The sequence below is a fragment of the Myotis lucifugus genome, unplaced genomic scaffold (genome assembly GCF_000147115.1).
Source record: "Myotis lucifugus unplaced genomic scaffold, Myoluc2.0 scaffold_87, whole genome shotgun sequence".
NCBI classification, from domain to species: domain Eukaryota; kingdom Metazoa; phylum Chordata; class Mammalia; order Chiroptera; family Vespertilionidae; genus Myotis; species Myotis lucifugus.
In genome coordinates this window covers 3,318,569-3,337,164 of record NW_005871135.1, presented here as the reverse complement: position 1 = coordinate 3,337,164, position 18,596 = coordinate 3,318,569, and the positions used below count along the sequence as shown (strand labels likewise).

Below are 18,596 nucleotides of genomic sequence, written 5' to 3'. Positions count from 1 at the left end.
TCACAAAAAAGACATTTTTTTTCAAATGGGTCTGAATCCCTCAATCAAACCCACGGGGATCCAATCCAATGTTGTTAAAACCCAGGGCAGGGAGCCCCACCGGGGCCCCCTCGCCCACCGGTGGGGGGGGCCCGGCGACCCGGCTGGCTCCTGGCGGCGCGGCAGGGGAGGAAGTGTCAGTTTGTGAACCTGCCGCGGCCCGGGCCCCGAGCCCGGCGGGCGGGGACCTCGCCGAGCAGGGGAGTCAGGTGGTGGAGAATGCAGGGATTCGGACCGAATGCTCTGCTCAGTGCCTGTGCGCTCTGAACTGGAGAAAAGAGAGGAATGGAGACAAGGGAGGTGGACGGAGTGGCCGCGCCCCTGTCTGAAGAGCCAAGACCCCCGCAGTGCCCTGCCTGCCAGGGGCCCCTGACGTGCCATACACATGTATTTAGCCTCATACGCTCGCTGACATACTGTTGTGGACATCCAACACAGTCTCACAGGAGTACACACTCAAACGGAAAATACATGGGACTCTCCCTGTGTAGAGATAATCATAACACCAGGTGCCCAGCGCCAAGGCAGAGAGAGAGGGGTGCAGGGATCAGAGGGAGGCAGTGTTTGGCTTAGTGGGGAGTGTGTGGAGGGGCTTGCAGCCAGGTGAGGCCAGAGAGGGCTGGAGGGGGCTTTGGGGAGGGCTTCAACTGCCTTTGAAGGCTCTGGGAGTCAGAAGGTTTCTGGAAGAGGAGAAGAAGATGGGAATTGGCCCCGTAGAAGAGTCTGGTGGGGAGACAGGAAAGCAAGGAGTGGCCCGTTTAGCCCTGGGCGCTGGTGGTACCATTCCCACCCCCAGGTGCCCAGCATAGGTGAGCACAAGGCTCAGGAATCAGTTATCCAATGACTCAATGGCCCAGGCAGGTGAGGCGCTAACTTAGACCAGGACAGAAGGATGGAAAAGTCAGAGGGAAGTCACTGTGTGTAAAGTTGGCAGCTGTGGCAGCTCATTGGTTGGAGAGGTCTGATGTGCTTGGGGGTTCTGGGGACCCCAGTAGTATCATGAACAGGAAGAGTGAAAGCATTTTATAGGCTGGTGAGAACCAGGCATGTGGAGAGAGTAGCATGGGGGTGACAACTATTCCAAGCAACTTTGCATCTGAGTAAAAGCATAAGTACGTTTAAATGTCCCAGCACTGGTTTCCATTAAATCATCCCATAATTGAGAGCAGAAAGGGAGATTATAGAAGACACAGATGGTCGAGTCTACACCAGTTCACAAGCCGCACAGGCGTTTTCCTTTCTGGGTAAATTTTCTCTGCCAGCTCTCGGGTTAGGAGTGGAGAGTATAAGACTTCCCACTGCTCCCTGGAGAAGGTCCGCCCCTCAGAGAGCATGCACTATACTTGCTTATGGCAGTGATTTTCAACCCGGGTGGCACAAGAGTTTTTAAAATATGCAATACCTGACTGGTTAGTCAGGGGCACTGATCTCTTTTCCCTTAGATTGTCAAATTATCAAATGACAACAGGAGTAGGGGAGGTGGAGGAGGGTATGGGGGTGATAAATGGTGATGGAAGGAGATTTGGCTTGGGGTGGTGAACACACAATACAGTGTACAGATGATGTGTTATAGACTTGTACACCTGAAACCTATATAATTTTGTTAACCAATGTCACCCCAATAAATTCAATCAAAGGGAAAAAATGACAACAACCAACACAAAAATAGCCTTCAGGTGTGAATGCCCTGAATTGAACCATAAATATAATAGAATTGCATCTTATTGGTCATGATGCATAACAAGGTTGGGTCTGATTAGTTAATTCTTGGTACCAGAAATCCTTATATACAAGTACAGGCACCTGATTTTTTTTTTTTTAATCCTCACCCAAGGATGTGTTTTTACTGATCTGAGAGAGAGAGGAAGGGAGAGGGAGAGAAAAAACATCAATTAGTTGCCTCTCATATCCACCCTGATTAGGGATCGAACCCTAAACCTGGGCATGTGCCCTGACTGCTTTTGGTACACAGGAGGATGCTCCAACCAACTGAGCCACAGTGCCAAGGCTAGGCACCTGGCTTTTTAAAAAAGTCACTTTGGAGCAAAAGGATAGGTAATTACTACTACTATTACTATTATTTTGTAAATCAGTCAAAATTATACCTATTTTTTTTTGTCAGATTGGCAAAAAATACATTTTTGGGGTATGCTGCAGAATTTTAGTAATTAGTTTATGTGTGCCATAAGGTAAGAAGGGTTGAAAATCACCAGCTTAAGGGATAAAGCCTCAGGTTCCTAAGCCAGAGAGTGTGGTTCAGACCCCTGACCTGCAAGACTTTGCTCTGTGGTTGGCTGAGATTCTTCTCTGTAGAAGGCAGTGTGGTAGGCGTGGGAAAGAGACCAGGACTTAGGCTGGGCTCTGATGCTGGCAGGTGTTTCTCGGCATCTAGAAGGGTTCAGAAATCTGGAGAAGGCGCTGCGGTGTAAGTTAATAAAGAGACTAGAAATATAATATACATTTGTAATCCGTGGAGGGAGCCAGAGGAGGCTTGGCTATAGGAACCAAGTTCTTTGAATCTCTGGACCCCTCACTCTTTATTAACACAAATTGCCCTAAGGCAAGGTAGATATACATATCAAAGGTTAAAGTTTAGTATACAGTAGGCATTGTTAGTTTTGGGGGAACTGCCTTGGGCTGTTCAGGTGTTTGGCCTGCAGGAGGCAATGACATGTAGATTAAAATGCCCTCAGCTGTCTGCCAATAGGCAGTAATATATGCAAATCTTTAGGTGTGGGGAAATGCACTTAGCAGCTAAGTTTTAGCTATTCCAGCAGCAGGTAATATGTATTCAGCCCTGCTGAATCCCCAAGTTCCATCAACCTTTTGATGAGACTTCTTGCATTTATGACATGCTCGAATTAGCTTCCGGCAGGGCTCACCTGATTATGAGCCATGGCTCAACCCTGGACCAGCCACTTTCCCTTGCCAAAGCCCAGTTTTCCTACCTGTAAAATGGGAATAGTGTCTCCCTTGCAGGGTTGTCATGAAGATCCAGTGAGATAATAAATGCATCTGGCACATACCACACATCACCTACATGGTGGTTCCCTTCCTTCTGTCGCTGAAGCAAGGAGTAAAAAACCTGTTCTCTTTCTCTCCCAGTAAGAGTGGAAACCGATGGAGAATCGAGCTCTGGACCCAGGGACTCGGGACTCCTATGGTGCCACCAGTCACCTCCCCAACAAGGGGGCCCTGGCAAAAGCCAAGAACAACTTCAAAGACCTGATGTCCAAGCTGACGGAGGGCCAGTATGTGCTGTGCCGGTGGACAGATGGACTGTATTACCTTGGGAAGATCAAGAGGGTAAACCTTTTCTCCCCTGCCCCTGTTCCCAGGCTCAGCATCTCTCTGCTTATCCTATGGCCTAGGCTGGTGATGGAGGATGGAGGATTGCTGGGAAATTCCCTTCTTGTCCCTCATGCTCAAAAGCTGAATATGGAAGGAGCTTTTGCAGGTGCCATCCTTAGAGCTAATATCACCCAACCAGTTCTTTAAAAAAGTGCCTTTTGAGCCTTCAAAGCAAAATGGGATCAGGTTGGAGAGGATCACAGATGACCGTCTGGTTTGTTCTGTTCTCAACATTCCCACCAAGTTGTCCCTCGGTCTCTGACTGTACAAGTCCAGTGGCTGGGCATGTACTACCTCCAGGAGCTGCCATCCACCTTCCCTCTGGCCCACCTCTACTTTCTGGAGCACAAGGAGGGGGTCACGTTAATCTCTGTGTCCTGTGGAGACAAAAATGGGAGGGGAAGACCATGTTCCATGGCTTCTCCCCAGCTACTTGCTCACATTGCTCCTTCCTCTCTGTGCCCCAGGTCAGCAGTTCAAAGCAGAGCTGCCTTGTGACTTTTGAAGATAATTCCAAATACTGGGTCCTGTGGAAGGACATACAGCATGGTGAGTATTCCTAAGGTTTCAGACACCCCTGCCCCACCCACCCTCTGTCCTCTCTCCTCCTCCACCTCTATTTTTTTCCTTCTCTTCTTCTGTCTCTCATTCCCGGTATCTGACCTTGTCCATGAACCCCCAAGCGCCCCTGAGATGCCAATCAGATTATCAGTTGTACATTTTCATGGAAAGGCCTTTGATGACATTTGTCATCCCCTTGAGTGCCCATGCCTTATGAAGGAGGCCAGCAGCTGGAGAAAGTGGCTCGGGAGGTGCTGGGAGCGGCGTGGGCCCCAGGCCTGCATCTGCCTCCTCGCTGCCCTTCATCTCCTGCTGCACAAAACTTGGAGTCTTTCTGGGCTAGGAACAGGGAGGGGCCCAGGCAATCAGAATTGTCGTCTCTAGATGAGCACAGTGTCCCCTACCGGCATGTGAAGAAAACTGGTGGAGGCAGCTCTATCCATGGGGGACAGAGCACGAAAGGAGAGATGGGCCAGGCAGGTGAAGACGGGCATGCCAGTGGAGCAGGGCCAGCTTGCACGGTTGAAAGGGAGCTGGGTTAAGTATCATCCCTGCCCTCAGAGAGTTGACTGTCTTAAATCGATGGCATTCTTGCCACTATTCTCCCTTCCCGTGTACATGACAGACATCGCTAATGAGTCACAACACTCACATATTTTCAACATGGAGCTCCCAGCAGCCTGTCTGCCGTTCATGCTCAAACAGGAGACTAGATGTGATGGTGGTGGGGTAGGGAGGCAGGCTTTAGGGTCAGATACTTCTTGACGGAGGTCTGGCTGTGCCATTTAATAGCTGCATATCCTTAGGCACGGGACATAATCTCTCTGACCCTCAGTCTCTTCTTTAAAAAAAGGAGATGATGAAAGCACTGACCTCACAGAGTGGTTAAATGAGATAATCCACATAAAATGCTTATCCCAGAGTTATAGGGGGGCAGTTTCTAAAGAATTTGTTACCATAAGAGATGATTTCAAGGAGCCTGCCAAGTAGAGGCCACAGAACCCAGGCAGTCAGTAGAGTTCCTAAATGATCTTGATCTCCAAGGTGGTGTGGCTAAGGCAGACTGATTCTTCAAGCCCCTCTCACCTCAATTTATTATATAAAGATCCAAAGCAATAAGGACCTCCTCTCCTTGTTACCCTCTTACTGAAAGCACAGGGAGCCAGCTGCTAAGGAAAGACAGTTCACTTTAGCAGACCATGAGTAGGAGGCTCACCTGGGGAATCTCTTGGCTCCCACCAGATACCTGCTCTTGGCGGGCAGGGCAGGATGGCAGCCCCTGGGGCTTCTCCCAAGGTGAGAGCACAAGGCTGAGCACATCATAGGTATTGATCCATCGCTTCACGAAGCCCAAGACTTACTGAGACCCACAAAGTGTGCAGATAATGAGGAATAAGAGACGAGAGCATTTATTGAACTCAACTAACATGTATTGAACATGTGTCATACACCACACAACTGTATGAGGTCCTGGGGACACCTTGATGAACAGATACCATTTCAGTCTATAGTGGAAATAAGAAAGAAACACACATCAACATGTATTTAATGTATTCACTCAAACCGTTCACACATAAACACATGTTTCTTCTTCAATAGAAACAAAAAAAATGCAAAGGAAAAAAAGAGATGGAGACGGAACCCATAGTTTAAAAGCAATCGAACAAACTTAAAATTGTTATGACACTTATTTGAGACAATTGGAAATGTGAAGACTAACGGAAGGTATTGATATAAAGAACTTATTTTTAATTTTTAGGTGCAATAAAGATGCTGTCCTGGATTTTTTTTTAAAAGAGAGTTTTAGTCTTTCAGAGATACATACGGAAATATTTATGGAAATAATTGGGTATCTGGGACTTGATGCAAAATAATAGCAGGAAGTGAGTGGGAATATTATCAAAACAAGATTGCCCATGAGTTCATAATTGTTAGTGAGAACACAGAGTTAAATTACAACATTTATAAACATTTTTTAAATTATTTAACATAAAAAAACTGCTTAACAAATCAAGTTAAATCAGGCAGGAGAGGCTGCATGATATGGTCAAAAGAACAAAGGATTTGATGTCAAACAGATATGGGTTTGAATCCCACCTCTCCTGCTTACTAGCAGATCAAGGGACTTCACATCTCTGAGCCTCCATTTCCCCATGTTTAGAATGGAGTGATGACAACAGGCACCTCAGAGTGGTTGGGGAGAATCTGTGAGTTGGCATGTGGGGCCCGGTGCAAGGCCCAGCGCACAGAGGCTCAGCACCTGGAATGCGATTTTAAAACTCCCAATTCCCGCCAGCCAGACCCAGAGGGCTTCTCTATTTCAGCTGGTGTTCCGGGGGAGGAGCCCAAGTGTAACATCTGCCTGGGGAAGACATCAGGGCCACTGAATGAGATCCTCATCTGTGGCAAGTGTGGCCTGGGTGAGTGTGATGAGCAGACGCTCAGAAGGCCCTCACCTGTGCCCCCCCCCCCCCAGCCCCAACACACACACACTGGTCCCTGACAGGCAGTGCCTCAGACTGCTGGGTCTCAGCTGGCTTCCTGCTTCTCTTGGAGCTCCAGAGTGACAGGGGCCAGTCTCTGGGAGTGAGGTCCCAGGGAGGTGACCCTTGGAGAGAGCTGGGGCTTTGGAAAGTGAGATGAGTTATGAAATCTGGAGCCCCCCTGGGTGGAGAGCACAGGTGGGAGAGATGGGGCACAGAGGCTGAAGCCAGACTTTGGTGCCTCCCCCACTGGGGCCCAGGCAGTCTTTTAGTCGCCTGCTTGGACATCAACTTGGCTTGCCTTGGTGAGAGCATGGCCAGCCAGTCCCCTGGCAGCTGGCAGGCACCCAGGTCTTGCTGCAGCCCTCCCCTGCCCTGCCGCCTTTGGGCTGACGGCCTGGGGCCACGGCTGCGTCCTTGTGGGCACCCACCACACTCCTCTGTCTAGGTTACCACCAGCAGTGCCACATCCCCATAGCAGGCAGTGCCGACCGGTCCCTGCTCACACCTTGGTTCTGCCGACGCTGCATCTTCGCGCTGGCTGTGCGGGTGAGCCCCTCATGCTCCAGTCCCTGCCTCTTCCCTCTCCAGTCACAAGTCCAGCGACTTTCTGAGCTCCGGCCTGACTCGGGGTCACAGAGCCAACGTTTTGGAGGCAGACAGCGCCTCTGCCACTCGGCCAGGCTCCTTAGCCTTTTGGAGCCTCGGTTTCCTCAATTGTGAAATGGATGCGGGTTTGGTGTCAGGAGTAGGAGGCCCCCAATAAATGGAGCCTTACTGTTAACAGAGAAAACCATGTATGTGCCCACACTCACTAGTTATTGTTACTTTTATTGTGCTTATTACTATTAATGGCGATCTCCTGGGAAAGAGAGGATGGATTTCGGATTCTGGGGAAAAGCTCCTTGCGGCTGACTATGTTGGCGGATCTGCGGGTCCCCCTAGTGGGCATTTCCCTTGTGGCCCAACCGGCACCCTCATCTCCCGCAGAAAGGCGGCGCGGTGAAGAAGGGCGCCATCGCCAGGACGCTGCAGGCGGTGAAGATGGTGCTCTCCTACCAGCCTGAGGAACTCGAGTGGGACTCGCCCCACCGCACCAACCAGCAGCAATGCTACTGCTACTGCGGCGGGCCCGGAGAGTAAGGCCGCCGGGGCGCCCCCCTCCCCCCTCTGGCGGTGGCGGGCCGTCCGTGGGCTGACCTAGAGTGGGAGGTTGAGTATCTCTTCAGTGGGCTAAGCAATCTGCGGTGTAACCTAGACCCCAGGTGATTCTGATGATAGTGGTCCATGGACCACACCTGACAACGTGTGAACAATGACTGTCATTGAGGGAATACCTTTCTGCTGTTAGCTTATATTCAGTGAGTAGTTGCTGAATGGCCATGATAGGGCAGATACAGTACCAGGCGAGAAACACCAGGCATAGTGCTGCCCTGTTGGTTACAGGAGCCATTATTCTCCCATGAAGTCCCCTGAGCAAACTTGACCCTGTCGGTGGTATTTGGGAAGAAGTGTGTGGGGCGCAGTCCAGAGGTGGGGACTCCGGCGTGGCATGGTGGAAGGGTGCTTTGAAGTCAGGCAGGCCAGGATTTGAGTCACCACCCACCACTTGCTTTCTGAGTGACCCTGAGCAAGCCATTCATTCTCTGACCCGTCTATAAAATGGGGATAGTGGCCCATCCTGAGCCCAAATGAAAGCATATGCCCTGCTTACAGGACCTCCCCTGGCACAGCCTAGTGCTCGGTAACTGAGTTCCTTCCCCTACCCCAGTGGAGGGCAGGTTTCTGTTGGGAAAGGTTGCTGAGGCTCCTATCTGGCTGGGGGTGTGGGCCCAGGTGACCCTGGCTCCTCTTGCTCTCCAGGTGGTACTTGCGGATGCTGCAGTGTTACCGGTGCAGGCAGTGGTTCCACGAGGCTTGCACCCAGTGCCTCAATGAGCCCATGATGTTTGGAGACCGGTAGGTGCTGAGCTGATCTGGCTCAGCCTTGAGTGTGAGGTGGGGGGACGGGGAGAGCAGTAGCAACTCCTTCAGTCTACCTGCCAGGCTCTAGTTAAGTGAGGGGGGAAATCTTCGGTAGAGGAATATTCTGGACCACATCCTAGTTGCCATTGATTTGTGGGGGCTCTTAGACAAAGCCCTACCTTCTCTAAGCCCCGGTCTCTTTAAGTGTCTGGGGAGGGGGAGTGACACAAGCCCGGCCCCATCCTGCCCAGGGGTTTGTAGGAACCACTGGGTGAATGGATGACTTGATCCAGCTTCTAACCAGTGGGGCTAAGCTCATGGGAGGCTTATGTGCATCAAACCAGATGTGTGTGCCGGGGTGAGTGTGTGTGTGTGTGTGTGTGTGTGTGTGTGTGTGTGTGTGTGTCTCAGAGGGGAAGAGTGTGACCGCTGCAGCCCAGCCTAGCTCGACCCCCTCTCTCTGAACTCAGCCACACTCCAGGGCAGTAACACTGGGGAAAGGGGTTGAGGTAGGGGTTAGAGGGGCGTAGGGGAGTATTTCTGGGTCTCTGTCCTGCCCTGTCCATACCCCTGCCCCCCTGGTCCTCCAGCCCTAGGAATGAGAACAAGCTGACTATGGGAAGGCAGTGGGAGGTGAGGGGGTGAGGGCGCTCGATTAGGGTGGGGTGTCAGAGCCTCGCCCACCACAGGCCCCCTCTCCACCCGTCCACAGGTTCTATCTGTTCTTCTGCTCCGTGTGTAACCAGGGCCCAGAATACATTGAGAGGCTACCCCTGCGATGGTGAGAGGATGGGGGCTTGGCCCAGGCACCCGCTGTCCCTTCCAGCTCCTCCCCTCCCCTCTTCCTCCAGGAACAATTCCATTTCCAACCACCAGGCCCCAGCTTTGCCCCTGTCCTTGAGCCCTGACCTTGGCCTGCTGCCTCACCCCAGCCCCACCTCCTTGCTCCCTGCCCAGGGTGGATGTAGTTCACCTGGCCCTCTCCACCCTGGGGGTGCAGAGCAAGAAGAAGTACTTTGTCTTTGAGGAGATTCTGGCCTTCGTCAACCACCACTGGGAGCTCCTGCAGCTCGGCAAGGTAGGCAGGACGGGGGGCGGGGGGGGGGGCGGGGGGGGCGGCAGAATGGCAGGAGCTCATTCCACAGTGGGGTTACAGTGGGGTTACACGGTTCCGAGAGGTTTCCCAGGGTCACACAGTGCAGGCTGGGATCCAGGTCTCAGCGCTCGCTCCTAAACTGCTGGCTGGGATTAAGACCCAGAGCCTTTGAGCTGCTGTATCCCTGAGTCCACACCTCTGAGCCTGTGCCTTGTAAGGGGCTTCCTGACCGAGATTTTGACAGTGGGCAGATTAGGACCTCACAGACTTAGCTGCAGAGAGCAAGGGATCAAGACTGGCTGAAGCAGGACAGAGCTGTTTGACCCACTCCAGATTACCTGGCTAGGATGGAAAGTGAAGTGGGCCTGCCCCCTGCTGGTGCTATTGTGAATAGCAGAAGTGGGCATCAGGGGAGTTTCTGGATGTCAGAGGTGGAGAGTGACTTGTCTAGACCCGTGGTCGGCAAACCGCGGCTCGAGAGCCACATGCGGCTCTTTGGCCCCTTGAGTGTGGCTCTTCCTAAGCCTTAGGAGTACCCTAATTAAGTTAATAACAATGTATCTACCTATATAGTTTAAGTTTAAAAAATTTGGCTCTCAAAAGAAATTTCAATCGTTGTACTGTTGATATTTGGCTCTGTTGACTAATGAGTTTGCCGACCACTGGAGGGCATTTGGAGCTGAGCCAAACTGCAGCCAGGGCCTCCCCAGCCACTTCCACTTTCACCCTTAGAATCCTCTCCACCACATGCAGAGTGAGGCATCTTCTCTCCTGACTGCCCCAAACCTTTCTTTGATGAGACAAGGATTTTTTAAAAAACTTTTTAAAAAAGATTTTCATATAAAAGACAAATATTATAAAGCCCTAAAATATAGGTAGAACTGGTATATTTTTAAAACAACATTTTTTGCTGATTTACAAAAAAAAATCATACATGCTTCTAGTAAAACAATTTTAAAGTATCAAAAAGCATAAGGAGCCCTAACCGGTTTGGCTCAGTGGATAGAGCGTCGGCCTGCAGACTCAAGGGTCCCAGGTTCGATTCCGGTCAAGGGCATGTACCTTGGTTGCGGGCACATCCCCAGTAGGGAGGTGTGCAGGAAGCAGCTGATCGATGTTTCTCTCTCATCGATGTTTCTGGCTCTCTTCCCTCTCCCTTTCTCTCTGAAAAAAAACCAATAAAATAAAAAAAATTTTTAAAAAGCCACCCAACTTCCCACATCACACAACCCAGAAACAACTGCTGTTAACACATTTCCTTCCATCCTCTCTTCTCTGTGTACTTTTTCTTTTTATTGCGTGGTTTAGGTTACACAGTATTTTAAACACCCTTTTTCAGTTTTCATTATATTATAAATACCTTTTCATATCATGAAAGAGCTTCAGAAACATTTTAAAGGCGGCGTTGATTCCCATCATAGTTTTCCTGTTTCCTTCCCATTGGCCCAGCATTGGGAACATGCTGCTGCAAGCATATTGTACGGAAAGCTTTGTCTGTGTTTCATATTATGTCCGTATGATAGAGTCATGGAGTGGCGTCATGGGTCAAGGGCATGGACACCTTTAAAGCTCTTGATATATTTAGGACAGGAGTCACTCTCCCCAGTTACAGATGGGAACTGAGCTCAGGTGTAAAGACTTGTCTGGGGTCATGCAATAAGTCACTGGTTCTCACCTGGAGGACTCAGGAGACTGGGGGGGGAGGTGTCGGGTGGAGGCCTCCCCAGATGTCATATGCCAGGGTCTGACTGTCCTGCTGGCCTGCTCCCCCTTAGCTCACCAGCACCCCCGTGACGGACCGAGGACCGCATCTCCTCAATGCGCTGAACAGTTACAAAAGCCGGTGCGTGCAGGGAAGGGGGTGCCGTGGGGCCCCCTCCAGGTGGGATTTCAGTCTAAAGGTCTTTCCTACTTCGTAGCCTTTGCTCAAGCTTGCTCCCTGCCTGGGACTCCTGCCCCTTCTCTTTGACTGTATAAATCCTACCTGTCCTTCAAGATCCCGGGAGACACCCACCTCCTCTGTGACGCTTCCCCTGACCCCTCCAGCAGCGTGACACATTCTTGTCTGGGGGCTGCAACCCTGATCTGAGGGCCCCTCCTGCCCTAGCCATCTAGTTCTGGGCCAGGCTCTGAGGGATTGACTCACCCTCTCTCAGGTGAGTCAGTAGCTTCCCAGCCAGACTTTCGAGTTCTTCTCAGAACCCACAGCTGCCACGCCCCTCGCTACCACCACAGGGAATGGCCAGGCTCCTTAGCACAGCATTCACAGCCCCTATGAGACCCTGCCGCGCCTTCTGCCTCTGGCCCTTTGCCTTATTTATTCTGGATGTCAGCCATTCTGAAACCTTTGCTTTTGCTCCCGTTCTTCTCTTTCATTCATTTGTTCCATCAACAACTATTTTATTGAACTGCTGCTCTGTGTCAGCCCTGTGTAGGCATGAGGACACAGTGAGGATAAGCCCTGGTCCCTGCTTCCATCCGCCGCTGTCAGACTTACCCACTCTCTCTCCCACCTTCGCATGGTTTGGGGCCCAGACACAGCCTTACTCTGCATCCATGAGGCTCCTGTCCTTCCGGGGACAGTCTCCTGAGCGTAGGGCTGCGACTGAGCCCCCTCTGCAGCCTCAGAGCAGAGGGTGTCGGAAAGGTGAGGGCAGTGCCTGGAGGTGCTTTCAGTCTCCTTGTGGAGAGCAGAGAGCAGAATGGGGCTCCACTCGGGGCTGCAGGAGGCCTTCCTAAGGGAGGTGGCTGTGGGGCTGGTTGAGGCAGAGAAGAAAAGGGAGAGGAGGAGCAAGAGCCACCACAGGCAGTGGAAGAACAGGAACCACCAGCCACATCCTCAGCCTCCGCCTGGGACTCCTGATCCCACCGGCTTTGAGGAATCGGCCTCTCCTCGGGCCACTCTGTATTTTAGCTCTGGGTCCAGGGAAGTGAAGAGAGTAGTTTTAACGCTTGACTCTGCTCCCCAGGAGGATGGACCCGACAGACTCCAGAGCTTTCTCCTCCCCTTCCCACCTCTAGGTTCCTCTGCGGCAAGGAGATCAAGAAGAAGAAGTGCATCTTCCGCCTGCGCATCCGCGTCCCGCCCAACCCGCCAGGGAAGCTGCTGCCTGACAAGGGCCTGGTGCCCACTGAGTACGGCACCTCCTCTGAGCTGCGTAAGAGAGGAAAGAGCAAGCCTGGGTCAGTGCCCGGAGACCCAGGGACTAGGGCTGCAGCCAGACTCTGGATCCCAGCTCCCAGCCCCAGCGACACGCCAAGCAGTGGGCCCAGAGTGTGTGCTAGAGTCTGGGCAGGCAGGGAGGACCTATACCTGCTGGCCCGCTGGAGGCACCCTGAGGGGCCAGTCTGGCTGAGCCAGGGCTGATCCCACATGGGGACTCCTTCTGCCTCAGTCCCTTATGGACTGGCTTGGAGGAAAAGCCAGATCCGGGCACCCAATCTTGCTGGATGGGGGCTTAGGCAGAGAAATCAGCGTGAGGCGTCCCTGGCCTTCCTGGTGGAGCTGAGCCCCTCCTCCTGGGCGTGGGGGGCAGAGTACCCGGATGCATGTGCCTGAGAAGGCACCTTCTCTCTTCTGCCCATCATGCCTCCTCCATCCCCTCCCGCCCTGCTGCCCTTTCCCCCTTCCTCCCCAAGTCTCCTGGTGAAGGAGCCCTGCCCCTGCCCCTCCTCCCTCTGGCAACCTCAGGGGCCTGCAGGCTCTGAAGTGGCCACCCTCTCCCTTTTGTCTCCACAGTTTGTTGCCTCATGAATTCCAGCAGCAGAAAAGGCGAGTTTATAGAAGAAAAAGATCAAAGTTTTTGCTGGAAGATGCTATTCCCAGTGTTAGTTTCTCATTTTCTTACTCTACTTTCACACGCAGGATCAGCACATATTAGGGGTTTCTGTGCAGGAAGTGAGTCCCCAGGGGACTGTACCAGGTCCCTTAAGCTCCTGTCACAGCTAAAAAAGGAAGAGCCAGGCTCTGCAAGGCCAGTCCTTTATCTCCCCAAGTTCTTTCCAGAACCTGAGGCGGGGGGCAAGGGTGGGTAATATCCTGTTCCCTCTGTCCAGGCGGGGAAACTGAGGGCCAGGGGAGGGCGGTGACTTTTCTGAGGTCACAGCTCAGGGAGCAGCAGAGCCCAGCCTGCACCCAGGCTCCAGGGCTCGCTTCCCCCTTCAGCTGCCCACCCGGGGAAGCAGTGTTAGCAGCGCCTCCAGCTCTTCACACTCACACCGCCGTCCCATTCTATCTTCCCACACCTCAGAGCGAACACACCAGGGCTCACTGTCCACTTTTGCAGCTGAGACACTGAGACCCAGATATGGGAAGGTCATGCAGGCAACTAGAGATGGAGCCAGGACTGGGTGACCTGCTCCCTAGTCAGGCAGGTCTGGGAATAAGAGGAAGCGAGTCTTACCCTGGGAGGGTCCAGCCCTCAGAAGCTTGGCTGTACCAGCAGGCAGCTGTGCGGCCTGAGGCTCACTGCCCCCTCGCCCCTGCTCCTTCCTCTGTGTCCACAGAGCGACTTTACCTCGGCCTGGAGCACCAACCACCACCTGGCCAGCATATTTGACTTTTCGCTGGATGAAATTCAGAGTTTAAAGAGGTAACAGTGAGGGAACCACCTCCACACCCCAGCAGCGAAGGCATCCTCTGGAAAGTGCAGAAAGCCTTTTGAGGGAGCGGGAGCTCTCCTAAAAGGGGAGGGTGGCCAGGGAAGGCTTTCTTGACTCCTTGGATTTGAAGTCTGGAAGGGGAGGACATGGACAGGCAGAGAGGAGGCCCATGTGTGTGCACATGTCTGTCTGACTTCAATACTCTAATCCATAACTGCCATCCGACTGCAGGCGTGATGACAGCAATGGGAACGTGGGCCCCTGCTGGGAGGTCAGAGGGGCCCAGAGACGACTGGAGAGGTGGGGAGGTGGGGGGCAGTGCTGAGAGCCTACAGCAGGCTCACCCTCTCCTCCCTCTCAGTGCCAGCTCAGGCCAGACCTTCTTCTCAGACTTGGACTCCACGGATGCCGCCAGCACCTCTGGCTCCGCCTCCACCAGCCTCTCCTATGACTCTAGGTAAGCTTCCTGGCAGCCTGGACTCCCATTCCGACCGCCTCGCCCCCCGCCAGCCTCCTCTCCCCCTTCCCCTGCCTCCACCTCCCACTTCTTGCCATGTGGCTCATTCTGTGCATCTGAGGGACCTGGCCTTCTGCAGCTGTGAGCCTGGGTCTGAGACGCTCTGGCTGAGTGGGCTTTCAGGTGGCTCCACTTTGATTGCTGGGTGGCATTTCTCTCTGGGTGGTTCCAGCTCAGGGTCATTTGACCAGAGGTTCTTTCTCTGGGGCTCTTGGCCTCTGCACGCCAGGAGGTTGCATGTCTGTGCCTCTGACCGCAAGGTCCCGACCCTCGTTCTGTGTTCTAGTCTCTGAGGAAAGGAGCCGTGGATTTGGAAGCCTGGTGGAGAGGAGAATGACATTCTGCAGGGTGTGGGGTCTGGGAGGGGGACAGAAACCCCAGAGGCCTCGCTGAGGGGCCAGCCTGGTTGGCAATAGCCGTCCTCAGCGGCGTAGGGAGGGTGAGCTTCTGAACTCTGGGCTCCTTTAGCTCTATTTTGGGGTCCCAGAGGCCCCTGCAAAGTATAATTATGTATCTTGGGAGTTTTTCTCTTGTCTAGGTGTCTTTTTCTGCTGTTGCCTCTGTATTTTTACTTCTTTTTTTAAATTATTAATAAGGGAGGAAGGGAGAGGGAGAGAGAGAGAAACATCAATGATGAGAGAATCATTGACTGCCTCCTGCATGTTCCTCACTGGGGATCGAGCCTGCAATCTGGGCATGTGCCCTTGACCGGAATCGAACCCAGGACCTTTCAGTCCGCAGGCCAGTGCTCTATCCACTGATCCGAAATGGCTAGCGCTTCACTTATTTCTTCCTGTTTCTTCTCACTAGCCCTTTGGCTCTTTCTGTTTCAAGCATCTGAATGTGTGCCTCTTCTTGTACAGCCACTTCTCTGCCAAGTCTGCCTCTTGCTGCCCATGTGTGTGCACATGTCTGTCTGACTCTTGGATATGGGGTCTAACTCTGACCCATAACTGCCATCCGGCCCCATTTGACTTGTCCAGCCCAGACGAGGGACAAGGCAGTGTAAGCGGGGCCTCTGCACAGGATGGAGCCCCGGCCCTGTGCAGGGCTGGTTTCCTAAATATAGAGCAGGACACACCGAGGTCTGAATCCTGGCTCCGTCACTGCCCGGCTGGTGGCTTCTCCCCTGGAGCCTGTTTCCCTCCCGTGGGGCTGTTGTGAGGATCCAGTGGATCATTGGACTGATCCACGCCCGGGGAGCGGGGGGGGGCTGTGCCCAGGGGAGTGCTCAGGAGGCGGCCTGTGAGGATTCCCCCTCATTCTCCTCTTCTGCTCCCCCCACCCAGACGGACAGTGGGCAGCCGGAAGAGGAAGCTGGCAGCCACAGCCTACACGCCACTGCGGGCAAAGCGGCGGGCAGCCGAGCTGAGTGGACGCTGCCCCTCGGACAGTGGGGCCGAGGGGGCTTCGGGCCCTGAGAGGGCAGACGAAAGCATTGACAGCCACACGTTTGAGAGCATCAGTGAGGACGACTCATCCCTGTCCCACCTCAAGTCATCCATCACTAACTACTTTGGTGCGGCTGGGCGGTTGGCCTGTGGGGAGAAGTACCAGGTGCTGGCTCGGAGGGTCACGCCCGAGGGCAAGGTTCAGTACCTGGTGGAGTGGGAAGGGACCACCCCTTACTGACTAGCCCACAGGGGGTGCCAGGAGCCCTGGAAGCAAAGAGACAGTGGAAGCTGCAGGCTCCCAGGTTCTCTTCAGGGTGGGGACGGGGAGGGAAGCAAGACAGAGCTGCAGGTGCCTGGCCCAGGCCCTCCTGTGCCTCCGCTCTGCCGTTCTGCCTCGGGCCTCAGGCTCATCACCCCGTTGCCCATGTCTCTAAGGTCGCAGTGTCCCCACACACTCTGCACTCCTTCAAACTGTTCACCTGTTCCTTCCAATGTGGGTCGCCCTGGCTCTGGGATGCTTTTTCCTGAAGCCTGAATCTGTCTTTGTCCCCGATTTTGTGTCACTTACCTCTCTCTCCCCTTTTGGGTGTGTGTGTTTAGACACCTACACATGCATGCTGTCCCTTGTGTAACTACACACACGAGCCCAGATAAGGGCAGAACAAGAACCGCTGAGAAAGTGGGTGATGGTGGGAGCTTTTCTCTCCCACTTTCCTGCCCCGTCCCTCCCGATCCTTGGGAATGGTGGTGAGGATAGGAGGCTTCTGAGAGCCTGTGAGGCAGAGACCGGCCTCTTCACTCCTCAGGCCTTGAGAGTCCAGGGTCTCTGCCTCAGAGGCACCAGCACCAGAGCCCTATGAAGGCTCGGAGTGAAGGCTAAGGTGTCAGCTTCTGGGGTCCCAGCTTCCTTTCCTTGGCTACACTGCCTCTTGGTGACCATGGAGTGGGGCCTGGCCTTGCTGGAATAGGGGTGGCCTTGAAAACCTGAGACAGGGAAGGGGAGTGGGAGGAAAGGAAGGCATGTCCTGCTAAACCTCCCACTGTTTCTGAACCCTCCCACCCCAGACCACCACACACGCAGCTCAGTACACATTCACTCACACATAAGCTTCCATCCACATGTGCTCTCACCCTCCAGGCACACACACACACACACACACACACACACACACACTCTCTCTCTCTCTCTCACACTCCCCTCTAGTGACAGCCTGGCTCCTGCCTTTGGCTCTCCCTTGGCCCTCTTCCAGGGACCATGTGCTGCAACTAAATGTGAAAGTCCTGCTCCTGCCCCTTCTTTCAGCCCGTGACCCAGCTCTGACCCCATTGGGAAGCACAGGGGACTTACCCCCTGGCTCCTCTGCTGTATCCCCTGCCCCCCACCCTGAACTGACAATCACTTTCTGGGACAGGTTGGGAGTTTTAAAGGGCCTGTGTCATTCAGTCCCCTCAAAGAGAAGCCCTTGTCAGCGGGAGATAAAAAGAATCCTTAGAACCAACATTAAAACTCATACCAATCTGGAGGGAAACCAAAAATGGGAGGGGACCCCTCATTTTTGCTGCTTCCAGAAATATTAGAAACTGACTCACTTGATTGAAAAATGGAACAACGTGCCTTGCCTCGGGGTGGGGGCCGTGCACCAGATGGGGACCGGACCTGCCAACTGCTGCATGGCCTTCAGCTTGGCTGGGCTTTGCAGGCTGCCAGCTGCTAAGCGAAGGTGGATGAACCGTGAGGGGATGGTTTTTCCATTCTAGGCTGACCCCCTCCCCACCTGTGAGCCTCCAGGGGTCCCTTGGATAGTTCAGATGCCCTTGCCTTAAGCCTCAGCTTCGACAGTGCCTTTTTGATGGGACCTCACTTCCCCTAGCTTCCCTGGTGTGGACCAGACAGGTGGTCTGGAGGTGGTTTCCCTGGCGTGAATTAGGGATGATCTGAGGTTGGGCCCGGGTCTCCCCCTTCTCAGCCCCATAGCTGCTGCCACCAAAACCCCAAACGGGGGGTAGGTGGAAGGGGAGCTGAGAAGGCAGCACCCTGCTCGATCTGTGGCTTCCTGCCTTGCTTCAGAGAGCATGGCAACCTCCCAGGCCTGCTCTCCAGGCTTCTGAGAGCACAGGATGAGCCAGGCCTGTCACAGATGCACCGTCTCTACTTGAGCTCCAGAGAGGCTCTGAGCTGAAGAGGAAAAGGAGGGGAAGGGTATCTTCCCCACTTGGGAAGTCAGTATACGGCCTCGCAAGGTCGTGCTGACCCCATGCCCCAGCCTTTCATTCGTTCAAGATCATAGCTGCATTACTGCCAACTGACCTTATGATAATCCTGTGCACCTTCTAAAGATTTATGGTTTTGAATTGCTGCTTTTAATAACATGTTATATTAAAGTTCTAATTAATGTGTCTGACTTACCATTTGAAAGCTCCCTTTGAGAAGTCGCCTATCTCCCCCAGTGAACTATCAGCAGTTGGGTAGCAGGAGGAATTGGCTCTGGTTTCTGGTCTTGGTTCCCTGGAGACGGAGGAATGGTGGGACCCACCCTCTCCCTGGCCACCCTGCCACTCCTGCCACTGCCTACGAATGCTCTCAGCAG

The 18,596-nt window shown here is 53.4% G+C and overlaps 1 protein-coding gene across 3 annotated transcripts; it reads left to right on the top strand.

The window, feature by feature from the left end:
* Positions 1-2,070: 2,070 nt before the first annotated feature.
* Positions 2,071-18,414, top strand: PHF19 (PHD finger protein 19). Of its 3 annotated transcripts, XM_006091100.3 has the most exons (15): positions 2,071-2,094; positions 3,145-3,345; positions 3,858-3,939; positions 6,276-6,371; positions 6,883-6,983; positions 7,425-7,573; positions 8,298-8,393; positions 9,112-9,180; positions 9,357-9,477; positions 11,271-11,338; positions 12,517-12,678; positions 13,235-13,322; positions 14,002-14,087; positions 14,459-14,554; positions 15,904-18,414. In XM_006091100.3, exons 2-15 carry the CDS (start codon positions 3,160-3,162, stop codon positions 16,244-16,246), a joined length of 1,743 nt encoding a protein of 580 aa, XP_006091162.1. In that variant the 5' UTR covers positions 2,071-2,094; positions 3,145-3,159; the 3' UTR covers positions 16,247-18,414. The 3 variants fall into 3 exon arrangements, with proteins under 3 accessions (XP_006091162.1, XP_023611707.1, XP_023611708.1); XM_023755939.1 differs by lacking the exons at positions 2,071-2,094; positions 6,883-6,983 and having other exon boundaries at positions 3,152-3,345; XM_023755940.1 differs by lacking the exons at positions 2,071-2,094; positions 3,145-3,345; positions 3,858-3,939; positions 6,276-6,371 and having other exon boundaries at positions 6,885-6,983; positions 7,429-7,573.
* The last annotated feature ends 182 nt before the right edge of the window (positions 18,415-18,596 follow it).